Raw genomic sequence first — 12,729 nt, 5'->3', positions numbered from 1 at the left:
CAACAGTCTGGAGTGTTTTGGGGGGCATAAGCCTCTTTACACAGGGGAAAAACACCCACACACAAACGCACACAGAGCTTAAGGGCCACGCACACTCACGAAACATAAACAGGGAGAAGACATGCAACGAAACTGTCAAAAAGATCAGACACCCATCATTTAGTCACTGACCTTCTCGATCTTGTCCAGCCACTCCTTGTTGGACTGAAGCTCGGCCATGAAGGCCTGGTGTTTGAGCCATTTGCTGTGGAGGTTCCTGGCTTCGTCGTACGACATGTCCTGAGCTGTGAGCATCTTCTCATTGATCCACAGGGACAGCTGCACACACCAGAGAGCCAATCAGTGAGACAGACGGACACACAGACTCATCCACACAACCACAGCTTGGCACCATCCACAATTACTTAGAAATTCCACCTACAGTACTGTACTCTATAGAGCTGGTGGGAGGAATCAGTGGGTGTTCGGGTTTCCTTGTGTGGGAATGAAGTGTGGGGGTAGCCCTAGCTGGCAGATATGGGTATTGTGCAGTGGGGGGCTGGGGGGAGTAAGTGAGGGGTGTGTTGTAAGGGTTTGGTAGGGGGCAGGTGGCAGCTCACCTCTTGGCAGTCCTGAAGGAACTTCTGCAGGTCTCTGTTATCCTTCAGCTTACAGAGAAGCTCACTGGCCGCCAAGCGGTTCTTCTGATGTCTACACAAACAGAAGGACAGGGGTTAAAACGTGATGGATTTAGCACAGAGAGGTTACGGCTCGGAAACATATTTTTTGTGTATTGGTTTAATTAATTAGACTCCTAGATGATGTTATGCAAACCTGACAAGTGCTATACATACAATTTATTATATGCATGTAAATCTTCATTTTATGCATGTAATTCAGTTTAATCTAAGCACATAACATCGCTGCCATAATTATCACTGGAGTAAAACACATTCACAAGATGGCTACCACAAAATCAGCCCCCAGTTCTCCAAATACAGAATATTTGTATAGCGGTTTTACAAAGCATTCAATACCTCTCATCGATAGAGTCCACTTTCTCCTGGATGCGGTCAGCGTTGATGTTTTTGTCACTGACCAGTCTGCGTCCGGTGTCCACCACGGCATTGATCTTCTCCTCGTTGGCGTCCATGGTGGTCATGAAGTCCTCCTGCTTCTTAATGGCTCCCTCTGCCCCCTCCAGAGTCGTGGGCATCTCAGTATGGGCCAGCACGTACTCCTGCGAAAGAGAGAGGAGGGCGAGAGGGAGGGTGGGAAAGAAGGAGAGGGTAGTAGAGGTTTTCGTGAGTGTGCCATTCGACACTTGATCAAGAACAAGCAGGTGACTCTTGTATACTGTAGCCTACTTGTAGCATAGTAACAGCTGACATGGTGTTTCTCTCAGAAATCTTTCTAGAGGACTGAGCCCATAGAGGGTGTGTGCGTCTGATTGGCTCTGATGTGAGTGGCGGTGCTGAACAGGGCAGTGATGTCGTCCAGTCAGACAATGATCTGACTAATAGAGCCGTCTGCCTCTGTTAGCGTCGCACTAATAATGAGAGCGGGGTTCAATCCCTCGGCTAGACCACACAGGAACGCACACACACACACTTTCTTTTTTAACCATTTGCATGAGAAGGAGGACATTATTTCACCAAAGTTGAGTAGACTCCAACAGTGTCATGCATGTGACGCAATCGCTAGTAGCAGTATCAATCAAATGCTATTGGTCACATTCACGTATTCAGCAAATGTTATTGCGGGTGTAGTGAAATGCTTGTGTTCCTAGCTCCAACAGTGTAGTAGTATCTAACAACTCACAACAATACAAAGTTAAAAGTAAAATAATGGAATAAAGAAATATATAAATATTAGGACATGCAATGACGGAGTGGCATTGACTAAAATACAGTATAAACATATATGTGATGAGTAAAGCAGTACGTACACATGATTAAAATGACTAGTGTTCCATGTCTATGTACAGTATATAGGGCAGCAGCCTCTAAGGTTCCGGGTTGAGTAGCCGGGTGATAGCCGGCTAGTGATGGCTATTTAACAGTCTGATGGCCTTGTGATAGAAGCTGTTTTTCAGTCACTCATCCCAGCTTTGACGCACATGTACTGACCTCGCCTTCTGGATGATAGAGAGGTGAACAGGCCGTGGCTCGGGTGGTTGATGGCCTTGATGACCTTTTTGGCCTTCCTGTGACATCGGGTGCTGTAGGTGGCCTGGAGGGCAGACAGGCAGTGTGCCCCCAGTGATGCGTTAGGTAGACCCTACCACCCTCTGGAGAGCCTTATGGTTGCCTGCGGTGCAGCTGCCGTACCAGGCGGTGGTTAATACAGCCCGCCAGGATGCTCTCAATTGTAAATCTGTAAAAGTTTGAGGGTCTTCGGTGCCAAGCCAAATTTCTTCAACCTCCTGAGGTTGAAGAGGTGCTGTTGCGCCTTTTTCACCACACTGTCTGTGTGGGTGGACCATTTCAGATCGTCAGTGATGTGTAAGCAGAGGATCTTGAGGCTTTCTACCTTCTCTACTTCGGTCCCGTTAATGTGGATAGGGGAGTTTTGTTGACGTTGAGGGAGAGGTTATTTTCCTGCCACCACTCCACCAGGGCCCTCACCTCCTCCCTGTAGGCTGGCTCGTCTTTGTTGGTAATCAGGTCTACTATAGTTGTGTCGTCTGCAAACTTGATGATTGAGTTGGAGGCGTGCGTGGCCACGCAGTCATAGCTAAACAGGGAGTACAGGAGGAGGCTGAGCCTGCACCCTTATGGGGCCCCTGTGTGGAGGATGGAGGTGTTGTTTCCTACCTTCACCACCTTTAGGCAGCCCATCAGGAAGTCCAGGACCCAGTTGCACAGGGCGGGGTTCAGACCCAGGGCCTCGAGCTTAATGATAGGCTTGGAGGGTACTATAGTGTTGAAGGCTGAGCTGAGGGTGTCAGGTAAGGTGGAGGTGATTTGATCCTTGACTAGCCTCTCAAAGCACTTCATGATGACAGAAGGGAGTGCTACGGAGCGACAGTCATTTAGTTCAGTTACCTTTGCTGTCTTGCGTACAGGAACAATGGTGGACATCGTGAACAAGTGGGGACAGCAGACTGGGATAGGGAGAGATTGAATATGTCTGTAAACCCTTGAGCCAGCTGGTCTGCACATGCTCTGAGGACGCGGCTAGAGATGTCGTCTGGGCCGGCAGCTTCGCGAGGGTTGAAACGCTTAAATGTCTTACTATCGCCGACCACCGAGAACCAGAGCCCACAGTCCGTGGGAGCGGGCCGCATCGGTGGCACTATGTTATCCTCAGAACGGGTGAAGGTGTTTAGCTTATCTGGAAGCAAGACGTCAGTGTCCGTGACGTGGCTGGTTTTCCCTTTGTAGTCCGTGATTGTCTGTAGATTCTGCCATATAAGTCTTGTATCTGAGCCGTTGAATTGCAACTTCACTTTGTCTTTATACTGACATTTTGTCTGTTTGATTGCCCTACGGAGTGAATAACTACACTGTTTATATTCAACCATACTCCCAGTCCCCTTGCCAGGGTTAAATGCGGTGGTACGTGCTTTCAGAAGTCTCTTTGGACACTGAGCCACCCAGTCTATCCAATATATTATTTTGCTTAGTTCTCACTAACATTGTAGTGAGCCAAATGGAGTCTGTACTGTGTAATGTAATGTGATGTTACCTGGTTGTTGAGGAAGGCTTCAGCCTGCTTGGTATCCCTGAGGAACAGCTGGTGGGCATGGGACTGGGACAGCAGGTTCTGACGGTTCTCCCACATCTTGTGCAGCTCGTTCCAGCCTGTGTCCAGGGCCTGCAGCCTCTGCCTCAGGAACATGTACTGGGCGTCCGTCTGGCCCTGGGTCACCATTTCCCCCATGTCCCTCATCTTCTGGTAGTCCACTTCATAGTTGCGGATCTCGTTCTTGATGCCCTCGTGCTGCGCCAGCAGCTTTTCGGCCTCCGTCAGTGTGTTGGGCATGTCTTCTGAAGCGATGGCCGTCTGGGTCTTGGACAGCCATGACTGGAAGTCATCCAGCTCCCGGAGGAACTGCTGCAGCTTGCTGGCCTCGCCCAGGGACTCCTCGCGGTTCTTCAGGGTGCCCTTCATCTCGTCCCACACTCCTGTGATCTCCCCCAGGCGACCCATGATGCCCTGGGCCTGGTCAGGGTGCTCGGCTGCAAGGTGCTCCCCCTCCTTCCCCAGTTCTCCTAGCTTGTCCTCGATGGCGGTCAGGTCACGCTCCATGCCGGTGAGCTTGCGCTGCAGGGCCATGACCCCGGCCAGGTCATTGCCCAGCTCCTGGGTGGACTCGATCACCTTGGTCTTCTCGCGGATCCACGACTTGGTCTCGTTACACTCCAGGTGGTAGTTCTGTACACCCAGAGCTGAGTTGAGGGAGTCTTTCTTCAGGTCAACTAGGTCACGGAACTGACTCCATCTAGAGAGATGTAGAAACACACACACGGTCAGGGAACACTACTTTGCCACTAGAGGTTATTAACGGAGGTTAAGTGTAGTTGGTGTTGAGGTTGATGTAGGGTGTTACTATACCTGGTGTTGAGTTTGTCCTGTTGGGCTTTGATCTCCTTTTCACTGGGGTGACCACTGTGGATGAGTTGCCTAGCAATCTGGTTCACCACGGCAACGCGTGAGGCTTGGTTGTTCATCTCTGGCTCCAGACTTTCAAACCTGCGAGGGAAGAGGGGGTAGAAAAGGGGAAGGAAGAAGAGGCGGAGGATGATGATGGTGTAGAGAGGGGGAGTTAGAGAGGGAGAGGAGTAGAGGTAGAAACGGTAGAGGTGGTAGAGGGAATGAGTGTACTGTACATAAACATATGGAAACAATGTAATCTTAATATAAATCCCGTTAACATGCTTTGTTTCCAGCTGAACTATAATGTCATGTTCCAGTTGCCAGTATATCACACAGAAGCTAAGCCAATGAAACAGGAGTCTGGGAATGATTCCATGTGGTGCACTGTGAGTAAACAGTGTGGAGGGGGAGAGATCATTTCAGACCAAAGACACACATTGGAGTAAACAAGCATTGAACCGCTGTCCAAAACACTTAGCAAACTGAGGACAAGTGCCTGTTTCTTCTCAGTGTGGGAAGACTTTAGAATGATTGGCTTTAAAAAACATTGTGGGCTCTGTTGTTAAGTGGAACGTGAATTATAGGAGTCTAGTTCCCACACGTTACACTAGCGGCCCACCCGTGATTGTATAAAAAGTGTTAGTTTCAGACATCCCTTTCACTGTGCTACATTCCAATGGCCAATCAAACCGCCGGGAGAACATTCATTTCATTCTAGCTGTCACAAACATACAAAGTTACTGCAAACATGATGGGAAATATTCTTACAACTCATTTTCTTTGCAAAGTGGTTTCACTGAGGGAGTTATATGTCTACACAGTCTGCCTCAAGAGAATGGGTTGTCCTGAAATGAAAACAGCAAATCTCCAAATATATCAACTGACATAATGCATCTGGACTGAATAAGCATGGTGAGGCTGGTTGTCTTTACCTGTGCTGAACGACTTCCAGATCCTCCAGTTTCTCTGGTATCTCCATACTGTTGAGCCACTGCTCCTTCTCATCGATCCACACCTCACAGGCATCCGCCTCGCTGAACATCTTGTAGAGGGCCAGGGCATCCTGTAGGGCCTGCTTCCTCAGCCGGGTCAGCTCAGCCACCTCCTTATAGCGCTCCTCGATGCCCGACAGGCGCCCCTGCACCTCCTCTGAGCCAGTCTGTTCCCCGGGCAGGGTTTTGGACTGCTCGTGCAGGGCGTCGATGACAGGTCGGTAGCCGGCAATCTCCTCGGCCACATCCTTGTGCTTCTTGACCAGGGCCTGGGTGGAGAACTCGTCGTGGCCCACGTCGGCACTGGACACAATGCGGAGAACATCCAGCATCCAGGCGTCGATGTCGTCGGCGTCAGTCTGGAACTGGTGCAGGTTGCAGGCCTCCTCCAGCCGGGCCTTCCTAACGGCAGATAGCCTCTCCAAGGCCGCCCACTGCTCCTGGATGTCTTGGATGCGCTCACGGATCTTGTCGGCTCCGAAGTGGTCGGCTGCCACCAGCGCCTCTCCCTGCTTGATGGTCTGTTGCAGGTGGCCAGCGCGGCCGATCATCTCATCCTCGAAGGCGCGGTGCTGGCTCAGCAGACGCACGGTGCCCGTCAGATCCTTACCGCAGTCCTCCGAAGACAGGATCTGCTCTTTCTCACGGATCCAGCCCTCCTCCTCGGCCATCTCCCAGAAGAACTTCCAGAGGCGGCGGGACTCCTCCAGGCGGGCGCAGCGCTCGGCGGCCAGCTGGCTCAGCTCTGCGTAACAGAACTCCATGTGGGCCACTCGGTCCCGGATCACCTGGGGGTCACAGGGCTTGTAGCCTAAAGAGGGGACAGGAACACATCACAATTATTAGCGCACTTGTATCATTTAAACTGAGAATACAGGCTTTAACAGACAAAGATCAAGGACTTATTTTGCTAACAGGTGGCAGCATTGGCTTGGATTTTGTAACAGGCTATACTCTTTCAGGATACAATTAATCTCACATCTCTTTTAGCCTTCAGGTATCACCCACAGAGAGAGTATAATCACGTACCACCCAAAACCGACTGTAATCCCAGAACATGTTACTCACCCTCTGCATCAATGGCGAACTTCTGAGCGTTGTTGTTGACGGCTTTGACGCGGTCGGCCTGGATGGCAATATCAGCCTCCACCAGAGTGTGCTTCTGCAGCAGGTCCTCCACTCCCAGCAGGTGTTTCCCATAGTCCTGAGACAGCAGCAGCATCTGAAGATACAGGACACATCTCCAGGGTCAGGAAGGCCACAGGTCACTGGGGTCAATAGTGGGTAATGTAACTAAGAAATAGGCAATAGCTCTTACATCACAAATATGTGACTGAGTAAGCTACTGTATCAAGACCATTCTTACCCCACACCATCCAACCAAAGTCCCCAATCTATCCCTCCATCATCATCACCAACATCATCTTCCTCACCTTCATCTCATCCATCCAGTCCATGATGTGAAGCATCTCCTGGAAGACCCTCTGCAGGCCCAGGTTCATCTCCAGCCGGATGCGCCGGGCCTTCAGCAGCTCCAACAGGTACTCCCACAGACGCAGCACGTTGTCCTTCCTCGCTGTCACGCGCTTGATGTCATGGTAGTTCTCTGCCTCCAGCTCCTTGGCCACGGAGAGCACTGCCTGCACACGCTCCTCGTAGGCGCCGATGTCCGTCTCGATGGCCTCGTGCTTCTTGGTGGCGGCCTCCACCGCCTGCAGGTCGAAGCCAAAGTTGTCCTGAGGGAGGGCGGATGAGGGGGAGAGAAAGAAGGAGTGAGGAGAGTTACAGGTTTGTATCTAACTGCTAAGCAGTGACATAATCTCCACCCAGTAGTTTATGTTTTTAGAACTAGCAGGGATATTAAACGGGTCAAGATCATGAGGATGAATCAGTGGAGGGAAATGACTTCATTGTACATTACTCTGTATGACCACAAGGGAATGCTATGAACCAATAGAGTTAATGTAGACAATACAGTAGGAGTGGCGTCATCGTTAGTGTGTACCAATAGTGTGTGTGTATCAATGAGTGTGCAGCATTTGTGTTTTTATGAGTGCATGTGTGTGTGTTACCTGTGAGACGAGCCGTTGGTTCTCACTCAGCCAGGTCTCTCTCATGGCGGCTTTGCGGTCAAAGCGGCGGGCCAGCTGCTCCAGTTTCTCCTGACGAATCAGCTCAGTCCTTAGAGCCAGCTCCCTCTCATGCTCTGACTTCTCCAGCCTCTCCCAGGCCTGACACACACAAACACACACGATCGAGTAACAGTCACACAGGTGCCCGGTACAGAACTCTATGGACCTAATACATCTACCGTATTAAACCTGTTTTAACTTGTCTTATGGTCTTACCATATTGTCAAACAACTAAACCCACCTAGCAACTGCACCAACTAAATCCACCTAGCAACTAAATCCACCTAGCACAAAGCAAAGTAAAGCTTCCTGTCATTAACTATACCAAACTTACAGAAACCATGTCTATCTATTAAATCTATTTTAACCCACTGTCGATCAGCTTACCACCCTTAAACTGTCTGTCAATCACCTTAATCCATTCTAATTGAGGAACCACATATTGGGTTTCTGAGTGTTTCGAGATAAGAGCCTGTTCTTTAAAGAGCAATAGGTCTCACCTTGTTTATGTCTGAGATGAGTTTTCCGTCCCGCGGGATGTAGACCTTCTGATTGTTGGCCCTCATCTTGCTCTGGATGGTGAAGAGGAGAACCTCCAGGTTGCCTTTCTCAGTGAACCTGACAGAAACAATTTTAATTTTGAGTGTAAACCTTACCGAGGAGAGTGAGTGGAATTTGGCTAATCTCACTAATGGCTGGTGGCCTTGTGACTTTTGCGTTGAGCCATCCAGCTCCATCTGTCAACATGAAGACCAGCATTATTTTTTCTGCCCGTAGTCCAAGGACCGTAGCCCACAGAGGGAGAGGTATTTTGTCAGCAGTAGGGGTGACATTGTTGCCTCTGTGGAAATGGTGTCAGAGTCCATTTCAACAGGCTGAAACATCTGTCTAAGCAAGCTTTACTTTTAGCCACTTCTCAGAATTAAAAAATGTCATTCTGAAAAAGCTCTGACGAATGCCGACACGAAGCTTGAATAAAAAAAGTGATACTAGCAAGAGCAGTGTGCCAAGAGGCATTAGTTCACCATGAATCTGATACAACTGTATATCAGTAATAGAATACATATCTAGAATCCCTGACAGTTTCAGTTTAGTCCTTGGTGAGTCAATTCTGGGAATTGATACTGTAATGTTACAGTAAATTACAAGCTGCTGTGTGGAACATAGGTGGAGGATATGGTGTAAGACTTTTTAATTCCGCCATGTAAGTGTGTGTGTGTGTGTGTGTGTGTGTGTGACTCACTTGGGCGGCTTTTCGACGGTACGGTAGGTGTTGAAGGCCTGGAGCTGTTGCTGCACCCCCACTAGGGAGTTGGCAAACCTGCGGTTGTTGAGGATGATGATGGTCTGTTCAATCCATTCCAGGAGGTCAGAGGCCAGACTCTCATATTTCTGAATCATGTTATCGGTCTCAATGGCATTGTCCAGCACCTGGGAGATGAATGTGGTGAATCAGTATAACAGTACATACATTATATACTGATTACAGCTACATCGGTGAGAAAGTTCAAATATAAGGCCTTGTCATAAAGTAAAGGGAATGATTGTGCTTGGAGAGGTAAAGGACAAGATACTTTGTTCTCTTGTGATCCAAGTTGTGGAAGATGTGAACTCTGACCCCTCACCTTCCCAATCCGTTTGCCCTCCACCTTCAGGGCCTTCATCTTGGAGAAGTAGTGGTAGTAGGTCACAACATAGGTGATGATGGACTTCTCATCAGGGTGGTCCACGCTGATATCTGTAGAGGTAACGAACACGCACACACGCACAATAAGAGTCAGACATAAATGGCTTTGACAGCCCCATGTTTCCCTAATCTACAGATGTCAACAGAGGGCATGGCTTCCGCCCTGCTGAGAAAAATTGAATTTATTTGAGGGAAAATTGATTTAGTAGCTATGTTTAGACGGAGGCGGTTGGGGTAGAGGGGCTGCTATGCTCATGCCTGCGTCTCTTTGTTCCCCATACTGCAGACCTCTGAGAAAGCATGCTGAGATCTCAGAACCACCGCTTACTAAATATTCAACACAGCCATTACTCTGCCACGCTTAAAAAGAAAGAGCTCCAGCGGTGAACATTGCCTTTCTGTTTGTACCCGTCACCCTCCTATAATGGTCTGTCAGCCACCCGTTAAAGACGTGACCCAGAAGTAGCGACCTGTCAAACTACACATGATGTGGTTTCTGTAAGTGTTGTACAGTAGTAACAGGTTTCCATGTATTCATACCGGGATAATATGGCATTCTTTAAGGGCATAACTGGGTGTCAGGTGAAAATGTCTGGGAATAAATGGACTATCATAAATGGCATAAAGCACTGGCAGATGCACGTGAGGCAGGACTAGAGTACAGTATGCTTCAGCAGTGTAAGCACCTCCTCCAGCCTCCTACTGTTCTGTACACTGTATGTGTTGTTTTCACCAGACCATGGAATTCCAGGACTATGTAAAACAGTACAGAGTCATGCGACGATGAGTATATTCAGAGTATGTAATGCATAATGAAGTATGTGCGTGTTCACGTTTCCATGCGTGTGTGCTTGTGTGTTTGCATGCGTGTACTCTGTACTAACCCTCTACGTCTAGTAGCTTGTGAAGGCCCAGGTGTTGCTCTGCCAGGTTGAAGGCATTCTGCAGGTTGTGGTGGGCATTTGACTTTTTCAGCTTGTCAAAGTCTATCAGGTCAGGTCTGTGTTTGTGGAGGATGGCGTTGAAAGCCATGCCATCCCTCCAGCTGGTGCTGAAGTTGTGAATGTTTACGTTGGGATATCTGGAAAACAGACAGAACACATAGGTTAGGGAAATAGAGCTCGCCAGCTTGAAGTCCTAAGAAACCTAAATGAGTTACCTCTGGTTCGTTCAGCCATTCCAATGGTTGGGAAAGAATAGAGTTTTGGGATAAACGCCGAAAAATAAGGTCTGAGGTTAACACAGATTTAGGAGATCTTATATGTTTTGTTCTAGGAGATAATATCAGCCAGTTAACATGACCTTATGAATTATGAGGACTTATGTGCTTTGTGATTTTTTTAAATTTATTACATAAATGCTTCAAAATTCACAAAAAGTTACGTTCATAGAAGAAAACATATACACTGAACAAAAACATAAACGCAACATGTAAAGTGTCGGTCCCGTGCTTTATGAGCTGAAATAAAAGATCCCAGAAATTGTCCATAAGCACAAAAATATTATTTGTTGAAATTTTTTAGCACAAATTTGTTTACATCCCTGTTAGTGAGCATTTCTCCTTTGCCAAGATAATCCATCCACCTGACAAGTGTGGCATATCATGAAGTTAATTAAACAGCATGATCATTATACAGATGCACCTTGTGGTAGAGACAATAAAAGGCTACTCTAAAATGTGCAGTTTGTCACAACACGATACCACAGATGTCTCAAGTTGAGGGAGCATGCAATTGGCATGCTTACTGCAGGAATGTCCACCAAAGCTGTTGCCAGAGAATTTAATGTTTATTTCTCGACAATAAGTCGCCTCCAAAGTCATTTTAAAGAATTTGGCAGTATGTTCTACTGGCTTCACAACCAAGTGTAACCACGCCAGCCCAGGACCTCCACATCCGGCTTCTTCACATGTGGGATCAACTGATGGGGTGCTGAGGAGTATTTCTGTCTGTAATAAAGCTCTTTTGTGGGGAAAAACTCATTCTGATTGGCTGGGCCTGGCTCCCCAGTGGGTGGCCTATGCCCTCCCAGGCACACTCGTGGCTGCGCCTCTGCCCAGACATGTGAAATCTATAGATAAGGGCCTAATTTATTTATTTCAATTGACTCATTTCCTTAAATGAACTGTAACTCAGTAAAATCTTTGAAATTGTTGCATAAATATTTTTTGTTCAGTATAAGATCTGAGAAGCCTATGTTTATCACAGACCTTACTTTCGCAATTTATCCAAAAACCCTACAGAAACTCTATGCATTTGCCCATAGATTTTGGGCATTGAACCATGGAGTTAGTGCCAACAAAAATATGCCATTACTATTGCTCTCTCTGTTGCTTGTGTATGAGCCTACTGTTGACTAAACGACAAGCTCACATTGTCCGTCAACATAAGTCTTTGCCGGCAATTTGGAGAGACCTTTGTTGTTCTTCAATCATCTAATAATAATAATCAAATCTCCTGCATCCAACTCCCTCATCAATGAAACAGATGGCTTTTGAAAATGTGTTCCACTTACCTACCATATGTTCCAAATAAGTTTCAAATGACACCAAACACAATGCCTTTCTTTATTAAGCATCTGTTTAACTAAAGTGATTTTACCCTGATGTGTCATGTTCTATTTGAAGCTGGGCATTAGCAGTGTTAGCTTTGTTAATGAGTGAATTGACTTATTCAGCATGTAGCCCGGGGGCTGTTAGTGCTGCTGATGTTTTAAACAGCCTGACATTTAGGCCGTGATGTCTGATGTGACACCCTCGTGTGATTTCAGAGTCGTTCCATGTCATTTGAGCAAGCCATGACACCCACCATCTCAGATTGTTCTGAAATGGTTTCTATAGTTCCTGAAACATTATTTTGTTCTCTGAGAAATTAAGCTAATTTATTGTACCCAAATAGGCAATTTTAATTGATAGGATTCAGATAATATTCAATAGTTATCCCAGTCTATAAGACATGAGGAATCCCCCAAAATTGTCAAAAGCTACATACGTACCACCCACACCCCATGCCAATCACACCCCAGCAACCAATATACTGTATCGGTTCTCTCTGTTTGACAAGTAGTATGAAGCTTCAGCTTGGAGTATTGCTTCTCCATACTATATAATGTATTACCTGTGAATCTGGTGATGTTTTTCCCCCCCTGTTCAGAGAAATTAGTTATTGAAGTCCCTTGCATTATTTACCTTAAAATAGTGAGAAAGTACCAGGGTTTGACCACTAGATGCTGCTGTTGTTGATATACATTTTCCAGCTTTCTTGTGTGTCACAACATTTCCTTTGCAATTTTTGGTAGAAAACCAATAGATTCAACTCATGATGAAAATACATTGTGT

At 47.2% G+C, this 12,729-nt stretch overlaps 1 protein-coding gene across 2 annotated transcripts in view; it reads right to left on the bottom strand.

Annotated features, from left to right (window-relative positions):
- Positions 1-12,729, bottom strand: part of LOC135512254 (spectrin beta chain, non-erythrocytic 1) — a 122,211-nt gene that overhangs the window by 21,825 nt on the left and 87,657 nt on the right. For both annotated transcript variants that reach the window (XM_064934078.1, XM_064934077.1), the window contains 13 exons: positions 10,277-10,473; positions 9,331-9,443; positions 8,949-9,136; positions 8,206-8,323; positions 7,646-7,804; positions 7,007-7,309; positions 6,642-6,795; positions 5,514-6,384; positions 4,540-4,677; positions 3,670-4,426; positions 1,017-1,219; positions 600-690; positions 172-318 (listed from right to left, as the gene is read on the bottom strand). In XM_064934078.1, the coding sequence (XP_064790150.1) occupies positions 172-318; positions 600-690; positions 1,017-1,219; positions 3,670-4,426; positions 4,540-4,677; positions 5,514-6,384; positions 6,642-6,795; positions 7,007-7,309; positions 7,646-7,804; positions 8,206-8,323; positions 8,949-9,136; positions 9,331-9,443; positions 10,277-10,473 (3,439 nt within the window). The remainder of the gene's footprint in view (positions 1-171; positions 319-599; positions 691-1,016; positions 1,220-3,669; positions 4,427-4,539; positions 4,678-5,513; positions 6,385-6,641; positions 6,796-7,006; positions 7,310-7,645; positions 7,805-8,205; positions 8,324-8,948; positions 9,137-9,330; positions 9,444-10,276; positions 10,474-12,729) is intronic.

This window comes from Oncorhynchus masou, chromosome 24, assembly GCF_036934945.1.
Source record: "Oncorhynchus masou masou isolate Uvic2021 chromosome 24, UVic_Omas_1.1, whole genome shotgun sequence".
Taxonomy (NCBI): Eukaryota; Metazoa; Chordata; class Actinopteri; order Salmoniformes; family Salmonidae; genus Oncorhynchus; species Oncorhynchus masou.
The sequence above is the reverse complement of the archived record's forward strand: the minus strand, read 5'-3'. Positions and strand labels throughout refer to the sequence as shown.